This window comes from Trichomycterus rosablanca, chromosome 2 (genome assembly GCF_030014385.1).
Source record: "Trichomycterus rosablanca isolate fTriRos1 chromosome 2, fTriRos1.hap1, whole genome shotgun sequence".
In the NCBI taxonomy this organism is placed as follows: domain Eukaryota; kingdom Metazoa; phylum Chordata; class Actinopteri; order Siluriformes; family Trichomycteridae; genus Trichomycterus; species Trichomycterus rosablanca.
In genome coordinates this window covers 48,114,571-48,137,099 of record NC_085989.1, presented here as the reverse complement: position 1 = coordinate 48,137,099, position 22,529 = coordinate 48,114,571, and the positions used below count along the sequence as shown (strand labels likewise).

The 22,529-nt window shown below is 44.5% G+C and overlaps 1 protein-coding gene and 1 pseudogene across 1 annotated transcript; both read left to right on the top strand.

Annotated features, from left to right (window-relative positions):
* LOC134301883 (zinc finger protein 850-like) overlaps positions 1-22,529 on the top strand; it is a 102,360-nt pseudogene that overhangs the window by 36,046 nt on the left and 43,785 nt on the right.
* Positions 314-13,348, top strand: slc25a19 (solute carrier family 25 member 19). The gene is made up of 7 exons (XM_063016781.1): positions 314-479; positions 892-1,046; positions 5,561-5,716; positions 5,846-6,016; positions 8,045-8,219; positions 10,506-10,636; positions 11,828-13,348. Exons 2-7 carry the CDS (start codon positions 921-923, stop codon positions 12,005-12,007), a joined length of 939 nt encoding a protein of 312 aa, XP_062872851.1. The 5' UTR covers positions 314-479; positions 892-920; the 3' UTR covers positions 12,008-13,348.

Below are 22,529 nucleotides of genomic sequence, written 5' to 3'. Positions count from 1 at the left end.
AATGCAGTGCTTTTTAGAACAGTTGCGCTATATTTTATATAAATGTTATTAATTTATTTAAATGTAAACTATATTTTTATTACATTTTAACTATATATTTTTTATTTAATTTTAATGCTAGTTTGTGTTTAATATCATTTCAATATTTTCGACGACATTGTTTACGTTGTTCTTGGTTGGGCGTGGTTGCCAGGGTGACGGTTGTTCGTGGGCTTGCCCTGTTATCCAATCGAAGCTCGGGAGGCGGGGTTTACCAGAAAACGGGTGTGAATTTTTGCCAAGCTGTCCAATCAGCGCTTAGGGGGCGGGGTTGATCTAAATACGGGTAGGAAAACACCTTGTCATCGGACGTCCGTGTGTCAGAGACTGGGTGAAATAAGAGGAGAAAAAATGTCAGCAAACTGTAAATTTAGCTCATGTAGCGGCTGAAACTGACCGGTGAGAGAGAATTTCCCTTCTGAGAGAGAGAACAGATACAGGTGAGTGTGTGTATGCGTTTAATTCGAGTGTCTGTAAAGCGTGTGAGAGGAATGTCAGTTACAACAAGGAGCCGATACCTATATAGTGAATCGATTCCCCGATTCCCAGCGTTAGAAATAACCAGATGACTCATTTGCTTTGGAGTCGACTCCTTACATTGAGAGTGATTCTGTTATTTTTAGCGATAATGTCAGAAACAAAGTTGTCCAACACCTATAAAACCGTCATCTGGTTTCCCTCCCAAAAACAGCCACTTATGTCTGTCTAGACACCCAGCCGGCCAATAGCACTGCTGAGATTTGAACGCATAACAAACGACCCAAGCGTCCTGCTCCTGATTGTGTTCATCGGTGACCCGTTAGTGACCCGGTTAACCCCTGTCTGTCTCTGCACTGTGTGTGCTGTTAGCAGGAGCTGAATTGAGGAGGAATTGAGTGGTGATGGTGGGTTATGACCCAGGCAGTGCCACCCTCTCTCCGGAGGAAGCCGCCCTGGCGGGGTCAGCGGCGGGCATGGTGACCCGCGCCATCATCAGCCCGCTGGACGTACTGAAGATCCGCTTCCAGGTAAGAGCAGAGAGCAGAGATATGACCAAAAGTATGTGGACACCTGCTCATTGAAAAAAACTGGGGCTCTTTGTGACTTTTCTTGGAAGGCTTTCCACAAGAGTTTAGAGTGTGTCTCTGGGAATTTGTGCCTAATTTAGTCAACAAAGCTTTTTAGGCAAAGCATGTTCCAATTCGTCCCGATGCTTTTTAGTAATGTTGATGTCAGTTTGGGTTCCTCCACACCAAGCTCTTTGAATAATGGCGACGAAAACGGCATATAAGGAGGAGGTCCAAAGGCTAGTGGGGTGGTGTGCAGACAACAACTTGGTCATCAACACCTCCAAGACTAAAGAACTGATTGTAGACTTCAGGAGGAGGAAGTCTGATCTGCAACCAATCTGGATTAATGGGGAGTGTGTGGAGAGGGTACCCAGCTTTAAGTTCCTGGGGGTGCATATGGACGCAGACCTCCAATGGAGCTCTAAAACCTCAGTGGTAATGAAAAGGGTCCAGCAGCGTCTCCACTTTCTGAGGATCCTCAGGAGGCTCAATCTGAAGAAAGATCTGCTGACTGCTTTCTACCGCTGCTCCGTGGAGAGTGTGCTGACTTATTGCATCTCTGTGTGGTTCTCCAGCTGCACCACAGCACACAAGAAGGCCATACAGAGGGTCATCAACACCTCCCAGAAAATCATCGGGCACCCTCTCCCATCACTAAAGGAGCTCTACAGCACCCGCTGTCTCAGGAGGGCACAAAAAATTTAAAAAGACAGTACACACCCAGGGTACCGGATGTTCTAACTTCTGCCCTCTGGTAGACGTTACAGGCAAATTAAAACAAGGACAAATAGTCTGAGAGTTTTTACAACAGGGCCATAGCTCTGTTAAACACAAACATTTGACACATCGTGTGTCATTTCAATGGGTCTCGTGCAATTTCATATTTCACTTTAATGGGCCAATGTGCAACTTAAATTAAAATATTTCAATGGGACATGTGCAATAGCTACTGTTCAGCTTCTGTTTTGTTTTGTTTAAATGTACATTTATATTTGTATATTTATATATAGTGCTATTATTGTTTGCTATTGTTGTTTTCTTGCACGGGGGGGGTTGTATTTCAATTTCGTTGTGCAAGTGTACAAGTACAATGTGCAAAGACAATAAAGGATTCATTCACTAATGACTTTGAAACTCGACGCCCTTGGTCAGAAGAATTGTACCCTTAAACTCGACGTTTATCTGAAACTCGACGTGTGTGCGTCATTTTGTTCAGCGCTCGTCTTGAGCGGTAAAACATCAAAAAGTGAATATGAGACGAATCTGCATTTGTGTGGAATAACCGTCAAAACCAGTCTGAAACTCCACATGTATCTGTGTTTATCTGGATTTTCCTCCCTGTTTCACTTTTAAACTTGTGTTACAGCTCGAGGTTCTGAGAAATAGTGAGAATCAGCTTCTCTTAATTATTACTGCTCATAAGTTTCTCTCCACTAATGAAATTTCTCACTTTTTAGGAAACTGAAGTGCCAGTTTTATTGAGTTTTAACTGTTTTCAATTGTATTTTAGTGTTTTTATATTGTATTTGTGTTATTATCAGTGTATACGTGTCTTAAACAACCTCATTATTTTACATTAGCCTAAAACATATGCAGTTCCACGTGACCATGGAACGCATTAACAGGTTTCCCAAACATCCTTATGGGAAAAAATACCTTAAAACTCAACGTCTTGGGCCGCTCAGGTGGCGCAGCGGTAAAAACTCACGCTGCAACCGGAGCTGGATCTCGAGTACGTCGTATCGAATCCAGCTCTGCCTTACCGACCGAGGTTGAGCGGCTATATGAACAACGACTGGCCAGTTGTTCAGATGGGCGGGACTAAGGTCGGAAGTGGGTCTCTCTCTGTCAGAATGGTGCAATTACAACCTCTGCTGGCTGATTTGAGGCGCCTGCACGGAGATGGGTGTGTCTCTCCGCACGCAATGCTAGGTGGCGCAACACTCGTCAATGTGTGCGGCTTGCTCCTCACGTGTCGGAGGGGATGTTGGTTAGCTTCGATCTCCTCGGTCAGGGCAGGGATCGGCATAGACAGAGAGGAGGCGTGATGCAAATTGGGCAATTACACGCACTAAAGGGGGAAAAAAGGGAGAAAATGCATAAAAAAACCCTCAACGTCTTTAAAACTCTACGCCACGCACAGAACCAACTTACGTTGAGTTTCAAGGTACAGAATCTTACAGAAAGGTATCTGGGAATAGACCGGTGCCAATAATCAGGTTTGGAGTATTTTTATACAGCAACAACTTCATGTGTACGACCCCAGAGCCTGAAGAACTAAATGGTTGGAGCATTACTCACTCTCTTATGACTCACTCTTCCCTCTGGTGGGGAATTCTACAGGATGTTCCAGGAGCCTGGATGGATCCACCCCACTCTGGAACTGTGATCCTTCTGTTCTGATCACACTCTGATGAAGGCTTGCGTCTCGTCAGCTGAGCAAAAACACTTCTCAACGTTCAGAACTGAATTTGTTAACAGACTCCGTCTCAAGAGTCGAGCAAACCATATTAATCTCGGCTGGTTTTAAATAAAGTCCTTTTATTTTTCCACTTCAGTGGTGCTTCTGTGATGATTGTGTTTGGTCGATCGACAGTCCGCAGTGTTTTTTGCTCCACCTCAAGAAGGGTGCACTGAAGGCCGCTCAGGTGGCGCAGCGGTAAAGTACGCTAGCGCACCAGAGTTGGGGTTTTGAATACATCGTATCAAATCTCAGCTCTGCCTTCCGATTGGCTGTTGTTCGTAGGGTTTGGGGTAAAAAAGTCAGATCATAGGTCCTCATAACTGCTGCAACTGCGGCCCCTGCTGGCTGACTGATGGCGCCTGCACAGGGCTGAGGAATAATGCTGATGGGGGTGTGGCCCTCCGTACACAGTGCCCGTCAGTGTATGAACTCAACTTGTGTGGGTAAAAAATGCAGTCTGTACTGACTGTGCGTACCAAAGGGGGCGTATGTCAGTTGAGAGGCGTCCTCAGTCAGCGGTGAGGGGTCGAATCAGTATAGAGGAGCAGTCAGGGTAACTGGACACGATTGGTGGGGAAAAGTGGGAAAAATATATTTAAAAGAAAAATACGAGGGTGAGCTGATTTAGAATGGACATGTAGGTACAATATGGGCCTGGATTCTGTAAAGCACACATCCCAAGTGTCCCGGAAGTTCCGGGAGTCTCCCGCATATACACAGCGGCTCCCTGATGCCCTCAAGTCAGATAAAATCTCCCGGAATCTAGAACGAGCGGCCAAGAGCGCCACACACAAACGCGCACGCAGGCGACACAGACTTTCTTCCCCGATCGCGTATTAAATCCGTTATCTGATATACAATCTAGCACACTGTGTAGGAAACATAAATCAATTGTCTAATATACTGTCTAGTGCACTATGTAGGGAACATAAATCTATGATCGAATATACAATCTAGTGCTTTATGTAGGGAACATAATTAATTATGTAATACACTATCTAGTGCACTATGTAAGGAACACAAATCATCATCTAGTTATACTTTCTAGTGCACTATGTAGTGAACATAATTAATTATGTAATACACTATCTAGTGCACTATGTAAGGAACACAAATCATCATCTAGTTATACTTTCTAGTGCACTATGTAGTGAACATGAATGCGTTATCTAATACACTATCTAGTGCACTAGGTAGGGAACATAAATCCGTGATCCGATATACAATCTAGTGCGCTGTGTAGGGAACATAAACCAATTGTCTAATTCACTATCTAGTGCACTATGTAGGGAACATAAATCCGTTATCTGATATACAATGTAGTGCACTATGTAGGGAACCTAAATCCGTTAACTAATACACTACCTAAAGCATTATGTAAGAAACATAAGTCTGTTATCTAGCACACTATCTAGTGCACTAAGTAGGGAACATACATTCTTTTCTAATACACAATCTAGTGCACTATGTAGGGAACATAAATCTATTATCTTTCACACTATCTAGTGCACTATGTAGTACACACTAATGTGTTTGTTAGCAGCTCCTAAAAGTTTTGTTGTCACCCATATCCATTGGTGTGTGCGAGAGGTTTTTTAGCTTTTTTTGGGGGGCTTGGGGGGTCGAGGTCCGGGTCGGGGGTACCACCCTGAAATGAGTTTTTGCAACTTGGGATGTCTGATAAAGCTGCTTTGAGACAATGTCCATTGTAAAAAGCGCTACATAAATAAATTTGACTTGACTTGACTTGGGTCACTTGGCAATGGAAACAGCCACTAAATGTGGGATTATGGGTTTAAAAAAGTCCTGTACCACAGCGTACCAGCTTGGAGATGAGAGCAAAGTGTCTAGAAACAGTTCTAACCCAATTTGACAGAAATATTTGGTAAAAAGACTGCAGGTACTTGACTTGCAAATCCAACTTCTAATAGCTTAGTTCTGTACAGGACTGCTTACGTCCTTATCTCAACGACAACTGATCCATGTACGTGTATGTTTGTGTGTGTAGCTGCAGGTGGAGCGCGTCTCATCCTCCAGACCCGAAGGCAAGTACAGAGGCATCGTCCAGGCGTGGCGGTGCATTCTGGGAGAGGAAGGAGTCACCGCGTTCTGGAAAGGTCACGTCGCCGCCCAGCTGCTCTCCGTCTGCTACGGAGCCGTACAGGTGAACGACATAGCAAACCAGTACAGAAGTTAAACCTGGACTATGCTGCCTCAGTAGAGATGAGTTTGTTACTGGTTTATATTGTGTGTGTGTGTGTGTGTGTGTGTGTGTGTGTGTGTGTGTGTGTAGTTTGCGAGTTTCCAGGCTCTGACCGAGCTCGTCCACAACACGACTCCCTACAACAGCCAGGCGGGCGGCATCCACTTCCTGTGCGGCGGAATGGCAGCGTGTTCAGCCACCGTGGCCTGCCAACCTCTCGACACCCTGCGCACTCGCTTCGCCGCTCAGGGAGAACCCAAGGTACCGCGCGACAACTGATCAGTGATCAAATCACAGATCCAAAAGTATTAGGACGCCCCTTCTAATTATTGAATTCATGTGTTTCTTGCTAACAGGTGTAATAAATTAGTTATATAAAGGAAATGATGTGCTTACAACTTTATAGCAACAGTTTAGTCAAGGTCATTTCCTTCCCTGTGCACAGAGATCCTGACCTCAGCCCCTTTCAACAGCTTTGGAATGAACCGGAACGTCAACATCAGTTCCCAGCCATAGAAATGCTGTCATCCTTCTCAAAAGAGCGGCTGTTGTTCTAGCTAAATAGATCACACAGAGGTCACTCTGTTTTAATAGCACGTGTTTTTGAACTGGGACGTCCGACAAGCTCATGGTCAGGTGTCCATATAATTATTATTTTTTTAATGCACTTTCTATCCATTTTCCTCCCGATTTAGCGCACTCAATTTTGTCTTCCGCTGCTGAGAGACACCAGATTGCATCCGAGGAGAGCACGTCGTTGTACACGCCTCTTCCGACACGTGTACGGCCCTCCTCTTCTCGCCCCTGCATTCTGCACAGGCGTCTCTTCCGCCAATCAGGGTCCTTACACAGCGTATGAAGACGTAATGCAGCTGCCCGTCTGGTTTTTAACCAGCCCAAACACCGCCACATCACCCCACTGCTGCGTTCTCTTCACTGGCTTCCTGTAGCTGCACGCATTCAGTCTAAAACACTAACGCCCGCCTACAAAGCCAAAAATGGACCAGCCCCAAGCTACCTTCATGGTCTAATCAAACCCCGCTCTGTACCACGCAACCTCCGAGCCACCAGTCTCGCTCGACTTGATCCTCCACCCAGGACTCAAGGAAGACAAGCATCAAGGCTCTTCTCTGTTCTAGCACCCAAGTGGTGGAATGAACTTCCTCTGTCTGTCCGAACATCTGAGTCTCTTGCTGTCTTTAAAAAACGATTAAAAACCTTCATCACCTTTTTACTAAACACTTAAGCTGACTTGTACTTATTTACTAACATTTTGGTTCTAACAGGTTTCAGAAGATTTGTGTTCTTCGACTGTTGTTTACTAAAACTTGAGAAATTAAATGTTTACTATGGAAGCACTTCTGTGAGTCGCTCTGGATAAACACTGCTAAATGCAGAAAATGTAAATGTAAGAACCACACCACCCTGCAGATACGGTGGCCAATTAGTATCTGCTGCAGGCACTGCCAATTACGCCCGCTAGATGGCGCCCAGCCGACCGGTGGCAACATATAGTTTCGAACCGGGGAGTTCCGACACTCGGTGCTGGTGTGCAAGCGGAATATCCTGCTGCGCCACGTGGGTGCAGGTGTCCATACACTTTTGGCCATATAACCGTTTTTGACTATGCTACCTTAATTCAGTGGACAGTTGTAGCCTAGTGGTTAAGGTACTGGACTGGTAATCAAAAGGTCACTAGCTTAAGCCCCACCTCTGCCAGGTCGCCACTGTTGGGCCCTTGAGCAAGGCCCTTAACCCTCAATTGCTTAGACTATACAGTATGCTGTCACAGTACCGTGAGTCGCTTTGGAAAGCACTGTTCTCTTCTATTTTTTTTGTTTTTTTTTAAACAGCTGGCTTTATTTTAGTAGCGAGCACTATTTTTCTCCCAGGATTGACTTCAATGTGTTCAAAAATCCCAACAACATTGCTGCACCTGCTGCACTCAAAACAAAACAACACACAGAACCGTGTTATTACCGTATTAGTGACGTCTGATCATATGGGGGTCTCTTTTTATTAATAAATGAAGTACAGAGCTACACAGGGGCTACAGTCAGTACATGTATACCCACATAATGTAGCTGTATTAAAAGGGGCGTCAAGTCTACTCCGAGGTCAGGCTCGTTTGTTGTTCCTCTAATGATTGCCATCTATCTCATTGCTGACCGTCCTCTTCCTCTTTTACCTTCAGCTCTTCCAAGCATAAGAGTCTTAAATAGCCTTGAACAGCAGTTGAGCGTATCAACTCGATACGTTAATATTAAATGATACTCTCCCTGTGAGTAGGTGTACCGGAACCTGCGCCATGCCGTGCGCACCATGTACACCCAGGAGGGGGCGCGCACCTTCTACAGAGGCCTCACGCCCACGCTGGTGGCTGTGTTCCCCTACGCCGGCCTTCAGTTCTTCTGCTACAACGTCCTGAGAAAGCTGCTCCAGCAAGACGGAAAGACGTCCAGGGGTGAGTCAGGCGAGAGCCGACTGCAGTGAGTCACGCCTACCTGTGTACTAACGTGTAAATGTTTTTACTTGTTAGATATGATCATCGTCATGATTACATTTCAGTTTGTTTATGAAGATGTAGAACTGGTCCTAAAGTGGACCAGCTCCAAACTACCGTAGAGAAACTCACTTATAGAGATCACAGCCCGTTCTGTACCCTGTAACCTCCGAGCTCGCCTTGATCCTCCACCCAGAACTTGAGAAAGACACACATCAAGGCTCTTTTAATACTAGCACCCAGTTCCCCTGTCTGTACGAACCTCTGAGTCTTTCACCATCTATCTGTCTGTCTGTCTGTCTATCTGTCTATCTATCTATCTATCTATCTATCTATCTATCTAACTATCTATCTATCCATTGGTCAGTTGGTCTGTCTGTCTGTCTGTCTATCTATCTGTCTGTCTGTCTATCTATCTATCTATCTATCTATCTATCTATCTATCTATCTATCTATCTATCTATCTATCTATCTATCCATTGGTCAGTTGGTCTGTCTGTCTGTCTGTCTGTCTGTCTGTCTATCTATCTATCTATCTATCTATCTATCTATCTATCTATCTATCTATCTATCGGTCTGTCTGTCTGTCTGTCTGTCTATCTATCTATCTATCTATCTATCTATCTATCTATCTATCTATCTATCTATCTATCTATTGGTCAGTTGGTCTGTCTGTCTGTCTGTCTGTCTGTCTGTCTATCTATCGGCCGGTCGGTCGGTCGGTCGGTCTGTCTGTCTGTCTATCTATCTATCCATTGGTCAGTTGGTCTGTCTATCTATCTATCTATCTATCTATCTATCTATCTATCTATCTATCTATCTATCTATCTATCTATCTATCTATCGGCCGGTCGGTCGGTCGGTCGGTCGGTCAGTCTGTCTGTCTGTCTATCTATCTATCCATTGGTCGGTCTGTCTGTCTGTCTATCTATACATTGGTCAGTCTGTCTGTCTATCTATCTATCCATTGGTCAGTTGGTCTGTCTATCTATCTATCTATCTATCTATCTATCTATCTATCTATCTATCTATCTATCTATCTATCTATCTATCTATCTATCTATCTATCTATCGGCCGGTCGGTCAGTCTGTCTGTCTGTCTATCTATCTATCCATTGGTCGGTCTGTCTGTCTGTCTGTCTGTCTATCTATACATTGGTCAGTCTGTCTGTCTATCTATCCATTGGTCGGTCTGTCTGTCTGTCTGTCTGTCTATCCATTGGTCGGCTGGTCTATCTATCTATCTATCTATCTATCTATCTATCTATCTATCTATCTATCTATCTATCTATCTATCTATCTATCTATCTATCTATCCATTGGTCTATCTGTCCATCCATCCATCCATCCATCCATCCATCTATCTATCTGTCTATCCACTCTATTCACTATGGAAGCACTCTGGATATGAGCGTCTGCTACATGCCGAAAATTTAAATGGCGTCAGCCTAGTGGGTAGAGCTTTGGGCTATCAACTAAAAGATTGAGGGTTCGAGGCCGCTCAGGTGGCGCAGTGGTAAAAGCACCTGTCTGCTGGGATCTTGAATACATCGTATCGAATCTCAGCTCTGCCATCCGTCTGGGCTGAGCGGCCACATGAACAACGATTGGCCTGTTGTTAAATATAGGGGTGGGGTAGTAGTAAGCCAGATAGGGTCTCTTCGTAACTGATGCAACTATGATCTCTGGTGGCTGATTGATGCCTCCTGCACAGGGGCAGGGAAGGAGTGTGTTGATCAGGGTGTGTCTCCGTACACGGGCTGATCCTCTTCAGCACTCGCCTAGTGCAGGTGATGAAAAAATGCATACGGCTGCTGCCCACTTGTTGGAGGGGGCGTGGGTTACCTTCATTCTCTTCAATCGTGAAGAGGAAGTGAGATGCAATCGGGCCCTTGGACACGCTAAAATCGGGAGAAAAAGGGGAGACAATGCATAAAACAAAATACAAAAAAAAAGGATTAAGGGTTTGAATCCCAGCTCTGCCATGCAGCCACTGTTGAGCCTTTGAGCAAGGTCCTCAACCCTCTCTGTTCCAGGAGCGCCGTACAATGGATGAACCTGCGCTCTGATCCCAGCTTCCAAACAAGCTGGGATAAGTGAAGAAAGAATTTCGTTGTACTGTACACGTGTATCTGTATACATGACAAACAAAGGCATTCTATTCTGTTCTATTCTAAAATGTGGCTGAGAAGACGAACGAAAGCACAGTAAGTTTAACCTAAACGTGACGTGTCTCGTTCCTCTCAGGTGGTCTGCAGAGCTTTGTGGCTGGAAGCGTGGCTGGAGTCATCAGCAAAACCATGACGTACCCGTTTGACCTGTTTAAAAAACGCCTGCAAGTGGGGGGATTCGAGGAGGCCCGGGCACACTTCGGACAGGTAAACCGCTCTACCAAGTGTTTGGGGTCCTTAACGTATTCAGTAACATATTCTGTCATAATACACAACAAAAGAATATGTTTGGGGTTAGGGTTGGTGGGGTTCTAGGTCAAGTTATCAGCCATAACATTAAAACCACCTCCTTGTTTCTACACTTACTGTCCCTTTTATCAGCTTCACTTACCATATAGAAGCACTTTGTAGTTCTACAATTACTGACTGTAGTCCATCTGTTTCTCTGCATGCTTTGTTAGCCCCCTTTCATGCTGTTCTTCAATGGTCAGGACCCCCACAGGACCACCACAGAGCAGGTATTATTTAGGTGGTGGATCATTCTCAGCACTGCAGTGACACTGACATGGTGGTGGTGTGTTAGTGTGTGTTGTGCTGGTATGAGTGGATCAGACACAGCAGCACAAACTCAGAGACGATCGCTCATCTATTGCTGCTGTTTGAGTTGGTCATCTTCTAGACCTTCATCAGTGGTCACAGGACGCTGCTCAAGGGGCGCTGTTGGCTGGATGTTTTTGGTTGATGGACGATTCTCAGTCCAGCAGTGACAGCGAGGTGTTTAAAAACTCCAGCAGCGCTGCTGTGTCTGATACCAGCACGACACACACTAACACACCACCACCATGTCAGTGTCACTGCAGTGCTGAGAATGATCCATCACCTAAATAATACCTGCTCTGTGGGGGTCCTGACCATTGACGAACAGGGTGAAAGGGGGTAACAAAGCATGCAGGGAAACAGATGGACTACAGTCAGTAATTGTAGAACTACAAAGTGCTCCTATATGATAAGTGGAGCTGATAAAATGGACAGTGAGTGTAGAAACAAGGAGGTGGTTTTAATGTTATGGCTGATCAGTGTATATGGTGAGATGATGATGTCATCTCCTTTTTTATGTTTTACCACCGTTTTATCCTGGTCAGGGTTGTGGTGGATATAATTTCCCTGAAAACACTGGACGAAACGCAGTAACTCCGTCCTCATCCCCCTCCCAGACAAACATCAAGGCTGGGGATTTGAACCCCACATTTCAGCAGTACTGAGCTAGTGTAAGAGGGTGTTTTCTTGCCCTTTGCCCAGTGAATTGGAACTCCCACAGTGAAGGGATTTGTATGGCTATGAGCTTTGATGCTCCAGTTTCAGTGATGGACCTGGGTAATAATTAGTGTGTTTTTGAAGGTAAGGACGTATCACAGCTTCCTGGACTGCATGGTGAGCGTCGCCCGAGAGGAGGGACCGTCCGCCTTCTTTAAAGGACTCTCGCCCAGCCTGCTGAAGGCCGCCATGTCCACCGGACTCACCTTCTTCTGGTACGAGTTCTTCACCAACACCGTCTCCAACATGAAGAGGAGGAGGTGACCCGAACGTAAGACGAGGGGCGACGTGTGCCAAAACTTTGACTTTTAAAGATTTTATACGCATCCTGATCTGTTTTTAAATAAGCGGCGTGATTGATCATGTACACGATGATACACAGAGGGAAGTTGAGTAACTGAGGGAGCAAAGTTATCCAACACCTATATCACCCCTGTAAATAAATCATTTACTTTTATCCAAAGCAACTTACAGTACAGTGACAATGTATTGTCTAAGCAATCAAGACTTAAGGGCCTTGCTCAAGGGCCCAACAGTGGCAGCCTGGCAGTGATGGGGCTTGAACCAGCAACCTTTCGATTACTAGTCCAGGACCTTAACCGCTAGTCTACAACTGCACTGCAACTAAATCAGAAAAGCTGAGAGATCACACGATTACAGGGACGTTTCTAAATTGCTAGGACTCCACCGAACCACACCGAGAGCTGTTAACGACACCCAATTTAGTCATTTCCGGCTCCCTGCTGCGTGTTTTCTGTTCCCAGTCCCAGTATTAGCCGATCGCTTTGTATTTACCGGCCAGCATGAAGAGTCTTGCGCTCCAGGCTCTCTACTGTATGTCCAAAAGTATTTGGACGCCTGGTATATAGGCTATAATAGATGCAAACAAGACAGCCAAGTCCATATTAAGAGCTATAACGTTACAAATGGGACGTCCAACAAGCTCATACTCAACAAAGGTGTCAACATACTACACTGTACAGCCAAAAGTATTTGGACGCCTGATGTATAGGCTATTATAGATGCAAACAAGACAGCCAAGTCCATACTAATGGTTGTAATATTGAGAATGGGACGTCCAACAAGCTCATACTCGGGTGTCAATATATTACACTGTATGGCCAAAAGTATTTGGACGCCTGACGTCTAGGTTATTATAGATGCAAACAAGACAGCCAAGTCCGTATTAAGAGCTATAACATTAAGAATGAGACGTCCAACAAGCTCACGGTCAGGTGTCAACATACTACACTGTACGGCCAAAAGTATTTGGACGCCTGGTGTCTAGGCTATTATAGATGCAGAGAGGACAGCCAAGTCCATATAAATGGCCATAATCTTGAGAATGGGACGTCCAACAAGCTCAAACTCGGGTGTCAACATACTACACTGTACGGCCAAAAGTATTTGGACGCCTGACCATGGGCTTGTTGGAACAAACCTGTGTGTGATCTTTCAGCTAGAACAACAGCCACTCTTCTAAGAGGGCTTCTCACAAGACTTTAAGTATGTCTGTGGGAATTTGTGCCCATTCAGTTAAAAGATGGCAGCATTTGTGTGGCTGTGATGTTCCGGTTTATTCCAGAGCTGTTGAGTGGGGCTGAGGTCGGGATGTCTTTATAGAGCTTGCTTTATGCTGGAACAGGAAAGGTCCTTCCCTAAACGGTTGCTGCAAGGCTGAAAGGTTGTCGTTTCCTATTCATAATTGATTCATTACAGCTTGGATACAGTTACCGCTGCTGTGCTTTTACTCCAGTTCCCTTTGTGTACGATTTTATATTTGTTATCATTTCCGAGGGGAGAGGAAGGGGGCGAATACTTTTTCACAGCGCTGTAAATATGCAGCGTCCGGTCTGTCCGTCGTTTACTGTTGCCCCCCGACTCAGGGACTGTTACAGAACGGCTAATGTACGTGGGTGATGGTGGTTTGATGCACTGATGTTCTTCGCTCTATACGCACATGTACTGTACCTCATTCCTTTATTCGGCTTATATTAGAGGTTTTTAGTCATTACCAATTCCCTGTTGCTCTCAGGCTGATGAGGGCGGCAGGTTGGCGTCTTCTGGAAGGATACGCTATGCTCTCTGTATTCCTCCACCACTCGTGCCAATGCCTCGAGCAGACAGTAAGAGGCGCTGTTGCACCAGATTGTCCTCTCTCAAACACCACCAATTATGTTTATCGAGCACCCGACCTGGGTCTCTGCGCTCTTCATATCTGTTGTATTAGCGACGTACGCTCTTGGCCTCTCAGCTAACGTGGAACTGCTGTTACTTTATCAGCACATTTATCATCGCTTGGTGCTTACAAGTGCCTACAGATTTTCCGTTTATTATTTTAGGTTGTACAGCATGTGCCGAAAGTATGTGGACACCAGATGTACAAAAGCACTCTCCGTATTCTCTACAGTCGCCTCCACTGATCAGGGAAGGCTTCCCATGGGATTATGGAGCGCCGTTGTTCATTTTATTTTATTTTTTTATTTATTTTATTTTTTTAATTTCTCCCCATCCAATTGTTCAGTTTGCATCGTGCTTCCTCTCTGTCTATGCCAAACCCCGCCCTGACCGAGGAGATTGAAGCTGTCCCCTCCGAAACATGGGCAGCAGCCGGATGCATTTTTGCCACCCACACATTGATGAGTTTGGCGCCACCTAGCGTTGCATGCGGAGAGACACACCCTAAGGGCACTCTTCCTCATCTCTTGTGCAGGCGCCTCTAATCAGCCGGCAGAGAACGTAATCGCATTCTGACGGAGAGAGACCCACATCCGGTTCTTTGTCCCGCCCCCCAACTGAGCAACCGGCCAATCGTTGCTCATACAGCCACTCAGCCTCGAACCGGGGAGGCAGGGCTGGATTCAATACGAGGTACTCAGAATCCAGCTCTGGTTGCAGCGTGTCTTTTTACCGCTGCGCCACCTGAGCGGCCCGTTGTTCATTTTAAAGAGCATGTCCGAGGTCAGGCTTGTGATCGGTGTTCCGATTCATCCCCAAGTTAAACGAATTTATTTGATACGTCTGCAGCTGCATGTCCACATACTTTTGCTCATATAGTGTAAGTGAGCTGGCTGTTTTTAGGTTGTTGTTTTATTGTTTCTGAAGCATGCACTGAGCTCCTGCAAGTCTGTGAGTTATTTTATGTTACTTAGATTGTTAACAGGGTTGGGCAGGTACGGATTATGAGTATTAAGAATACGTTATTCTAGGCGCCCAGATGGCCCAGCGGGATATTCCGCTTGCACACCAGCACAGAGTTTCCGAACTCCTCGGTTCGAAACTCGGTGTTGCCACTGGTCGGCTGGGCGCCATCTGCCGGGCATAATTGGCAGTGACTGCAGCAGATACTAATTGGCCACCGTATCTGCAGGGTGGGGGCCGGACTATGTGTGGGTGGGTCTTCATACGCTGTGTAAGGACCCTGATTGGCGGAAGAGACGCCTGTGCAGAATGCAGGGGCGAGAAGAGGAGGGCTGTGCACGTGTCGGAGGAAGCGTGCGTGTACAGTGACGTGCTCTCCTTGGATGCAATCTGGTGTCTCAGCAGCAAAAGACAACATTGAATGCTCTAAATCAGGAGGAAAATGGGGAGAAAATGCATAAATAAATAAAAAAAATACGTTAATATTTTTAGGACGATTTTTAAAACGATTTGAGCACACGTTTTATTACAAAAAACTCTTTCCCAAGTTCATTTAATCAGTTTATTGTGGGTTTCCTAAGAAATCTGCTGACAGAATATACATACAGCAACTCTGATGAATAATTTGGTAGGTATGTGTCCATATAAACAGTCTTTTTTACTAAGTTTGGGAATATATTCTGATATATAATTCTACAAAATTAGGGTCTGTCATGATTTAAATGGTGTTGGAACTTGGAACTTGTCCCCAGTCAAGTATGTTTTAATTCGCCTAGGCCTAGGGTCTACTGTACAGAAAAAGAAGCCCTTTGTTCATGTGATCAGCAGCAGACTTTAGTCTAGCTTGAGGGCTCTGATTCTGGAACAGGAGCTCTATCTAAGCCAATAGTAAAATGTAAAGCTTGTCTGACTGTGGACAGTGTCATGTTTGTTTTGTTTGAGATTTTCATGAACTCACATGAATAGCAGATTTTTGGTGCTTTTTAGATTTACTTTTGACCGTCCAGACAAATTTCATCTTAGTAAAATAAGGTCAGTTTGGTGGTTTTTTTTGTCCAACCTTGGTAAGAGAGCACTGTGCCACTATTCCATGTAGTTTGTAACAGGATCAGTCAACCAAACCCTATTTGAAAAGCACAAAGGTGGTGCAGCTGGATATTCCGCTAGCACACCAGCGCCGAGATTCTGAACTCCTCGGTTCGAAACTCGCGTTGTCACCGATCGGCTGGGTGCCATCTAGCGGGCGTAATTGGCAGTGCCAATGACCGGGATGATCGGACTATGTGGGTGGGGTCTTCAAACGCTGTATAAGGGCCCTGATTAGCAGATAGAGAGGCGCCTGTTCAGAATGCATGGGTGAAAAAGGATTCCGCTGGGGGCTGCGCACGGGTCAGAGGAGGCGTGAGCAGCAATATACCCTCCTCGACTGCAATCAGGGATCCCTCAGCAGCGAAAGACAGATTGACTACATTAAATCGGGAGAAATGTATATGTATATACAGTATAAAAGCACAAAGGTGAGGTCAATAATAATCACTGATGCTACAAACTCATATGGCGTCATGGTCTGAACTCTCCGGCGCCCCCTAGCAAACACAACTGGCAGACAAAATCAGTCACTAGTCTGCTGGGTGGAAAAAGACCGGACTAAAAAGAAGTGGGCAGGTCTTCTACGCCGTGTAAGGACTTTTGTTAGTACCCCGAGGTGCCTGTACAGAAGTGGAGGAACGTAGAGGTCAGTGTGTGACTCTCCATGCGCGAGACTGGCCTCATGTGTGAATCCATCAAAGTACAGGCGAATAAGAAGGGGTCAGTACCCTTCTCGGACGCGATCGGGGTGGAATTGGGGAGGAAATACATAAATAACATATTAAAATTAGAAAAGGAAATGGCATCATAGTGCCATGAGTTGGTGATTGTGTATGTGTGACCTTATTCAGTCATAAGCTGTATGTAAGGGGTATAAACAGGTTTATACTGTATATTGTGGTTTAAAGTGGTTTTTTTCAGCACATTACTGGTTCTGTCAGCTGGTAGGGACTCCTGCATGCTGGTTCCCAGTGTGTGTTTGTGTATTTTGGAGATGGGGATCGGTGGCCTGGCAGCTTCAGCCGAGTCATTTTTAATAAAGTGTTCATATTTTATACCAATAATATCAATAAAAGACTGTGTGTGTGTGTTTGGGTTTGTTTTGTTTGTTTATATTCACTTTGTTTATTCGTGTTCATTAATTCGTTGATTATTATAGCTGTACCTAATGTAAAGATGAACTTAGTGGGTATACAATTACTGACTCTAACCCATCTGCACACTTTGCCTCCCCTCTGTACCTCTTATCAATTAGAAAGGGATTCCTGTAGGGTGGCGAATCATTCTCAGCACTGTAATGAGACAAACATGGTAGTAACATAGTAGATGTTTTGATATAAGTGTAGCAGGTACAGCAGTGTTATTAGGACCATTAAACACCTTAATGCGCTCCGACCAAAAATATATAACCACCACCAGCGTTCTGTGATCTCCAATCGTCCGTGTGTGCCTAATAAAGAGACTAGTAGATTTAAACAGGGTTTAAAAATCCCAACAACACTGCTGCACCTGCTACACTCATACCGGAACAACACACACTACCATGCCATTATCATGTTAGTGTACGTGCAGTGCACCCAAACATCATCTGGTCAGTGGGGGTGTTATTCAGGTCCCTATTGATTGATGGGAGGGGACTAAGTGTACAGAGCAGCATATGGGCTCCAGTCAGTAATTGTATACCCACAAAGCTCATCTGTATGGTAGGTGTGACCTATAAAATAATCAATGGATGTAAATACCAGATAAGTGTTCCAAATAAAATGCTTGGTTTAAATATCCAGCGAGTGAAGCTGGGACACTCAGCCATTCATAAACACCAAAAAACATGGAAGAGTGGTACCTCCAAGGGCTCAACGGCAACTCATCAAGGAAATTTGGAGGTCATGAAGATCCCAGTAAAACATCTAAAGAACCGAAGACATCTCTAGCTTCAGCTGAGGTGTTCACTATGGAATACGACGAGGGTAGCATGTAGGAAACCACTGCACACCAGGAGCAACATCAGTTGGAGCTTAGTGGTTAAGGTAATGGACTAGTAATCAAAAGGTCGCTGGTTTAAGGCCCACCACTGCCAGGTTGCCACTGTTGGACCCGTGAGCAAGGCCTTTAACCTTCAATTGCTTAGACTGTGTACTGTCACAGTACTGTAGGTCGCTTTGGATTAAAAGGGTCTGCCGAAAGTGAAAAAGCAAGTGCTGATCGAGGCCGTAATCAAAATGTATATTGAGGGGACATGTTCCCCTTCCCATATTAGGATATGTTTAAAATGCCCCCCAATATACAGATGTAAAAATCATAAACATATTCCACTTACTAGCATTGCTAATGTTAGGATATGTCAGTTACTGATGGCAGGAATGTTTTGGAACATGTTTACATTTTCTGCATTTAGCGGACGCTCTTATCCAGAGCGACTTACAGAAGTGCTTCCATAGTAAACATTACATTTCTCAAGTTTAAGTAAACAACAGTCGAAGAGCACAAATCTGCTGAAACCTGTAATTTTTTTTTAGTAAATCAGTACAAGTCAGCTGTGTGTTTAGTTCAATTCTTTTTATGTTTATGTTCAATTCATGGCTTTAGCCTTGGTGTTCATCAAAGCCCTGGATGATCCCCAAACCTTTCCGTTCAGATTAATTAGATTCAGATGCATCCTAAATTTAATCTAATAGAGCAGTAGAGGTTTAGTGGTTGAGGTACTGGAATAGCGATCAGAAGTTCATTGGTTTAAGCCCCACAACTGCCAAATTGACACTACTGGGTCCAATAACTTCTTTACCTGCTAGGGGCGGGGGTCTCACAGAGCGCGGTGTCATATGCAGAGAGCCGTGCACTGCTATTCGTGATCAGCCACTATTTTATTGCCTATTTTAGCAATTGTCCTGCCCCTTACAGACACAGAGTCAATCATGTGTCTGTGTAGCAACCTGGCTACCACCAGAACTCGAGATCTCAGCACTGTTGAGCTAGTGTGTTTTATTGCACCTGGTGAAAAGTAAATATCGCATCTTATACCATGAACAACAGGTGCTTTTTGCATAAATATGTTAATTCAGTGCTATTTAATAGTTTTATAGGGAAATTTGCAGTAGTTACAAGGGATTTTCATAAAGTTTCCACACTTTTAGCCACCTGGCTAATAGCAGAACTCGCAGCCGCCCGAGTACTCACTAGGACAAAAAGACGGGAGCATATTACCCCGATACTGGCATCGTTGCACTGGTTCAGTTAAAAAATCTTGGTTTTAACATTCCAGGCGGTGCACGGTGATGGACCAGAATATATTTCTGACCTCTTAGTTCCGTATTCCGGTGCCAGGGCTCTGAGGTCCTCCACTCAGGGGCTTTTAGTTGTCCCTAGGACAAAGCGGAAACGGAAAGGAGGTGTGTTTTCCGCGTATGCTGTGGAATATGTAAGTTGTGGAATACCCTGCCCTTGGATATTAGACTTGCTGGGTCAAAGGAGATTTTTAAAAGAAGGCTTAAGACATTTTTTTATACCTTAGCCTTTGAGAATGGACTCTAGATGACGTTTCCTGTTTTATTGTTTATTAGATGAAGCTGCACTGTTTGGATAGTTTATGTCTGTGTCATGGATCTTTTGTTAGAATCGATCCGAATTTATCAGGAGGCAAGGTGACGTTCTTTAAAAGTTTTATTCAGAAAAGGTTGGTTCGTCTTCCAGGTCACAAGCAGCTGCGTTCTGGAGCCTCTCCGTCTAAGTGAAGAATGCAACAGACCTCGAGTAGAGCGCGCAGCTGTTATTTATAGTTTTACCCCCCCCCCCTAGTGGCCAGGTGTAGTACTACTCCATATAAGGTATGCCTTTTGTTCCAGGCTTTCGCTCAGCCAGTTCTAACCGGTTTTATGCCACGTGGCGGTTTGGCCCAACTCCAATCACATTCCTTGAATACCAAAATGTTTTAGACCAATATTGTAATGCCCAATAATAATTTATATTATAACATCTGCTTTTATTCCACCCATGGATGTAGCTGGGTTGTTTTTCTGGTTTTATATGTCTTTTATTTGTTCTATTTTTGTTTTATTTCTTTTATTCATATCGTATCTTACTGATTGTGAAGCACTTTGTAGCTTGTCTTAGAAAGTGCTATACTTACTTACTTTACTTACTTATATTTTGGTTATAAACGGTGAGAGTGGGAGGAGTAGTAATCGGTCGTGTCTGAGAGACGCTTAAAGTCCGGATTTTGCTCCATCTGATTTGCACCTTTTCGGACGCTCAAAGAAGCTTTAAGGGGAAGAAGATTTTAATGTGATGATGATGTGAAAGCAGCGCTGCATCAGTGGCTACGAGCTCAACCAACAACATTTTTTTACTGATGGCATCAAAAAGTTGGTACGACACTGGGAAAATGCATCGGAAGGTGACTGTAGAAAAGTGATGGAGTTTGTTTTTGAAGTTATTTGTTTTTGTTTTATTCATGCATTTTCTCGGATGGGGACTCTCTCTCAGACTAGTGCGATTACGACCTCTGCTGGCTGGTTGGTGGCGCCTGCACGGAGATGGGGAAGGAGTGCGGTAGAGGGTGTGGCTCACCGTACACAGCACTGTACTGCACTGCACTTGTCAAGTGTAGGTGATAAGATGTTCGATTGCTGTGCATGTGTCGGAGAGGGCGTGGAGCAGCCTCGTCCTCCCCAATCAGGAGCAGGTGACCAGCATTAGTGAGAGGATGATTGTCAGGCAGAGATTGGATGCGCTAAAGTGGGAGAAAAAGGCAAAACTTTTTGAAGAACCCTCATATAGTCCTACTTATCAAGAATACAGTTGAATGTCACTGGTAAGTGCCGTACGTAACAAAAGGTGCATTGCTTGCAATGTGAGGTTTTGTCAGTGTGATTCTTCTCTTCAAACAAGAATTAAACTCTTTTCTAATCTAATAATTTAAGGTGTTTTCCACCACACTGCATTATATAGAAATTGGACGATTTGCTACAATTTCCTCTGATCAGAATGTTTTAAGGAGAATGTAAGATCATCTCTCCATATGTGTGTGTGTGTGTGTTTTAAAGTGACCTAGTCCAAGTCCAGACAAATTCAATACATATCTGCTCTGAGACATTCAGCAAGAGGGTCATGCCCAGGGCTCTCAAGTCTCACGCATTGAGCGTGAGACACACGCATTTCAACAAGCTCACAAGCTCACACGCCAAACATGGCATTTCTCACGCTGAGAAATGATTAACTTCGCCGCACAGAAATGATTATAACCTATCCTACACACAAGTCAAAGGCAGACTACTCTGAGTTCATACCGCTGTCTTGAATTAACGACCTATCGGCCAATCAGAAGAATAGAATTTCTCAGCCAATCAGAAAATAGAATTTATTTTTGCTGGGTGAGGAGTTCCTGGACTACCAGTTGATGGACATCCCTATGCCCCAAGACCCAGTCATGTTTTACATTAAGGCTTTCTGGGGGAATATGACCTCACTGAAGAATAGGGTAAGAAATATTCAGCACACACCCATTGACATGAGCAACTTAATAACTGCAAAAATATGTAGGAGAGTAATTAGGCTTCCTTGGTTCATTTTCAAGTTGACTGGTATGAGCAGATTTCCAAGGCTGTCTACGATTACCAAACTGGTATTAGTTCTGCCACACTCAAATGAACCAGGAATGCGTTGGCTCTGGATGGCTCTGGTGAAAATGGCTGACATTGAACCACAGTGCTTTAAATGGGAGCCCCCAATATCGGTCATCAAGGCATCAAAATCTGCCACAAACACTTACAACACACAACATCACTCATAAACACAAACACACACAGAGGGACAGAATAACCACCACTGTTCAAGGGGCCCATTTGTTTTTCTTTATTTAATTTGTCTGGTTTTTTGTTTGTTTGTTTAGAAAGGCATAGCTAAAACAATTTATGTAATATTACAGAATTTAGTGTAAAGTGAAGAGACAATGACCACTGCTGTTCAAGGGGCCCATTTGGGGCAAATTGTGTTTATGCTGATGGGACACTGGGAGGGACCGCACACCTGCAAACCCCCCTGACCAGCCCCCGCCCCCCGGAATGGGACAGAACAACCTCTGACAACACCCCCCACCCCCTACCCCTACCCCCACCACTCTCACTCCAAGCAAACTTGACAACTTGAGAGCCCTGGTCATCCCTAAAATACAGCAGTCTGTCTGTCTGATTAAAGCAGAATACAACTTGAGTAATTGGGGGTTAAGAGCCTTGCTTAGGGGCCCAACAGTGTCAGCTTAGCAGTGGTGAAGTTTAAACCAATGACCTTCTGATCGCTAGTCCAGTACCTAAACCACTAAGCTACCACTACTCTGTTAAATTAAAATTAGGGTGCAATTACTTTTTCAAAAGAGTGATTTAAGTGTTTAATAACTTTGTTATTTGTGCAATTTTGTTTAATTTAATGATTTTATATCGTTAATTGCGACAAATAAGCAAAAACGATCATAACAATCAGGACGGCGTTAATATCTTTTTTACAGAACCGCACTACTCACTATGTAGGCGCACTAGCTAGGAGTCGAGTGTAGGATTGGAACACA

Bases quoted from the DNA above. Each gene is read 5' to 3' on its own strand.
- slc25a19 (XM_063016781.1), top strand. From the start codon at position 921: ATGGTGGGTTATGACCCAGGCAGTGCCACCCTCTCTCCGGAGGAAGCC. The intron at 1,047-5,560 runs GTAAGAGCAGAG...TTGTGTGTGTAG, and splicing joins TACTGAAGATCCGCTTCCAG to CTGCAGGTGGAGCGCGTCTC. The intron at 5,717-5,845 runs GTGAACGACATA...GTGTGTGTGTAG, and splicing joins TCTGCTACGGAGCCGTACAG to TTTGCGAGTTTCCAGGCTCT.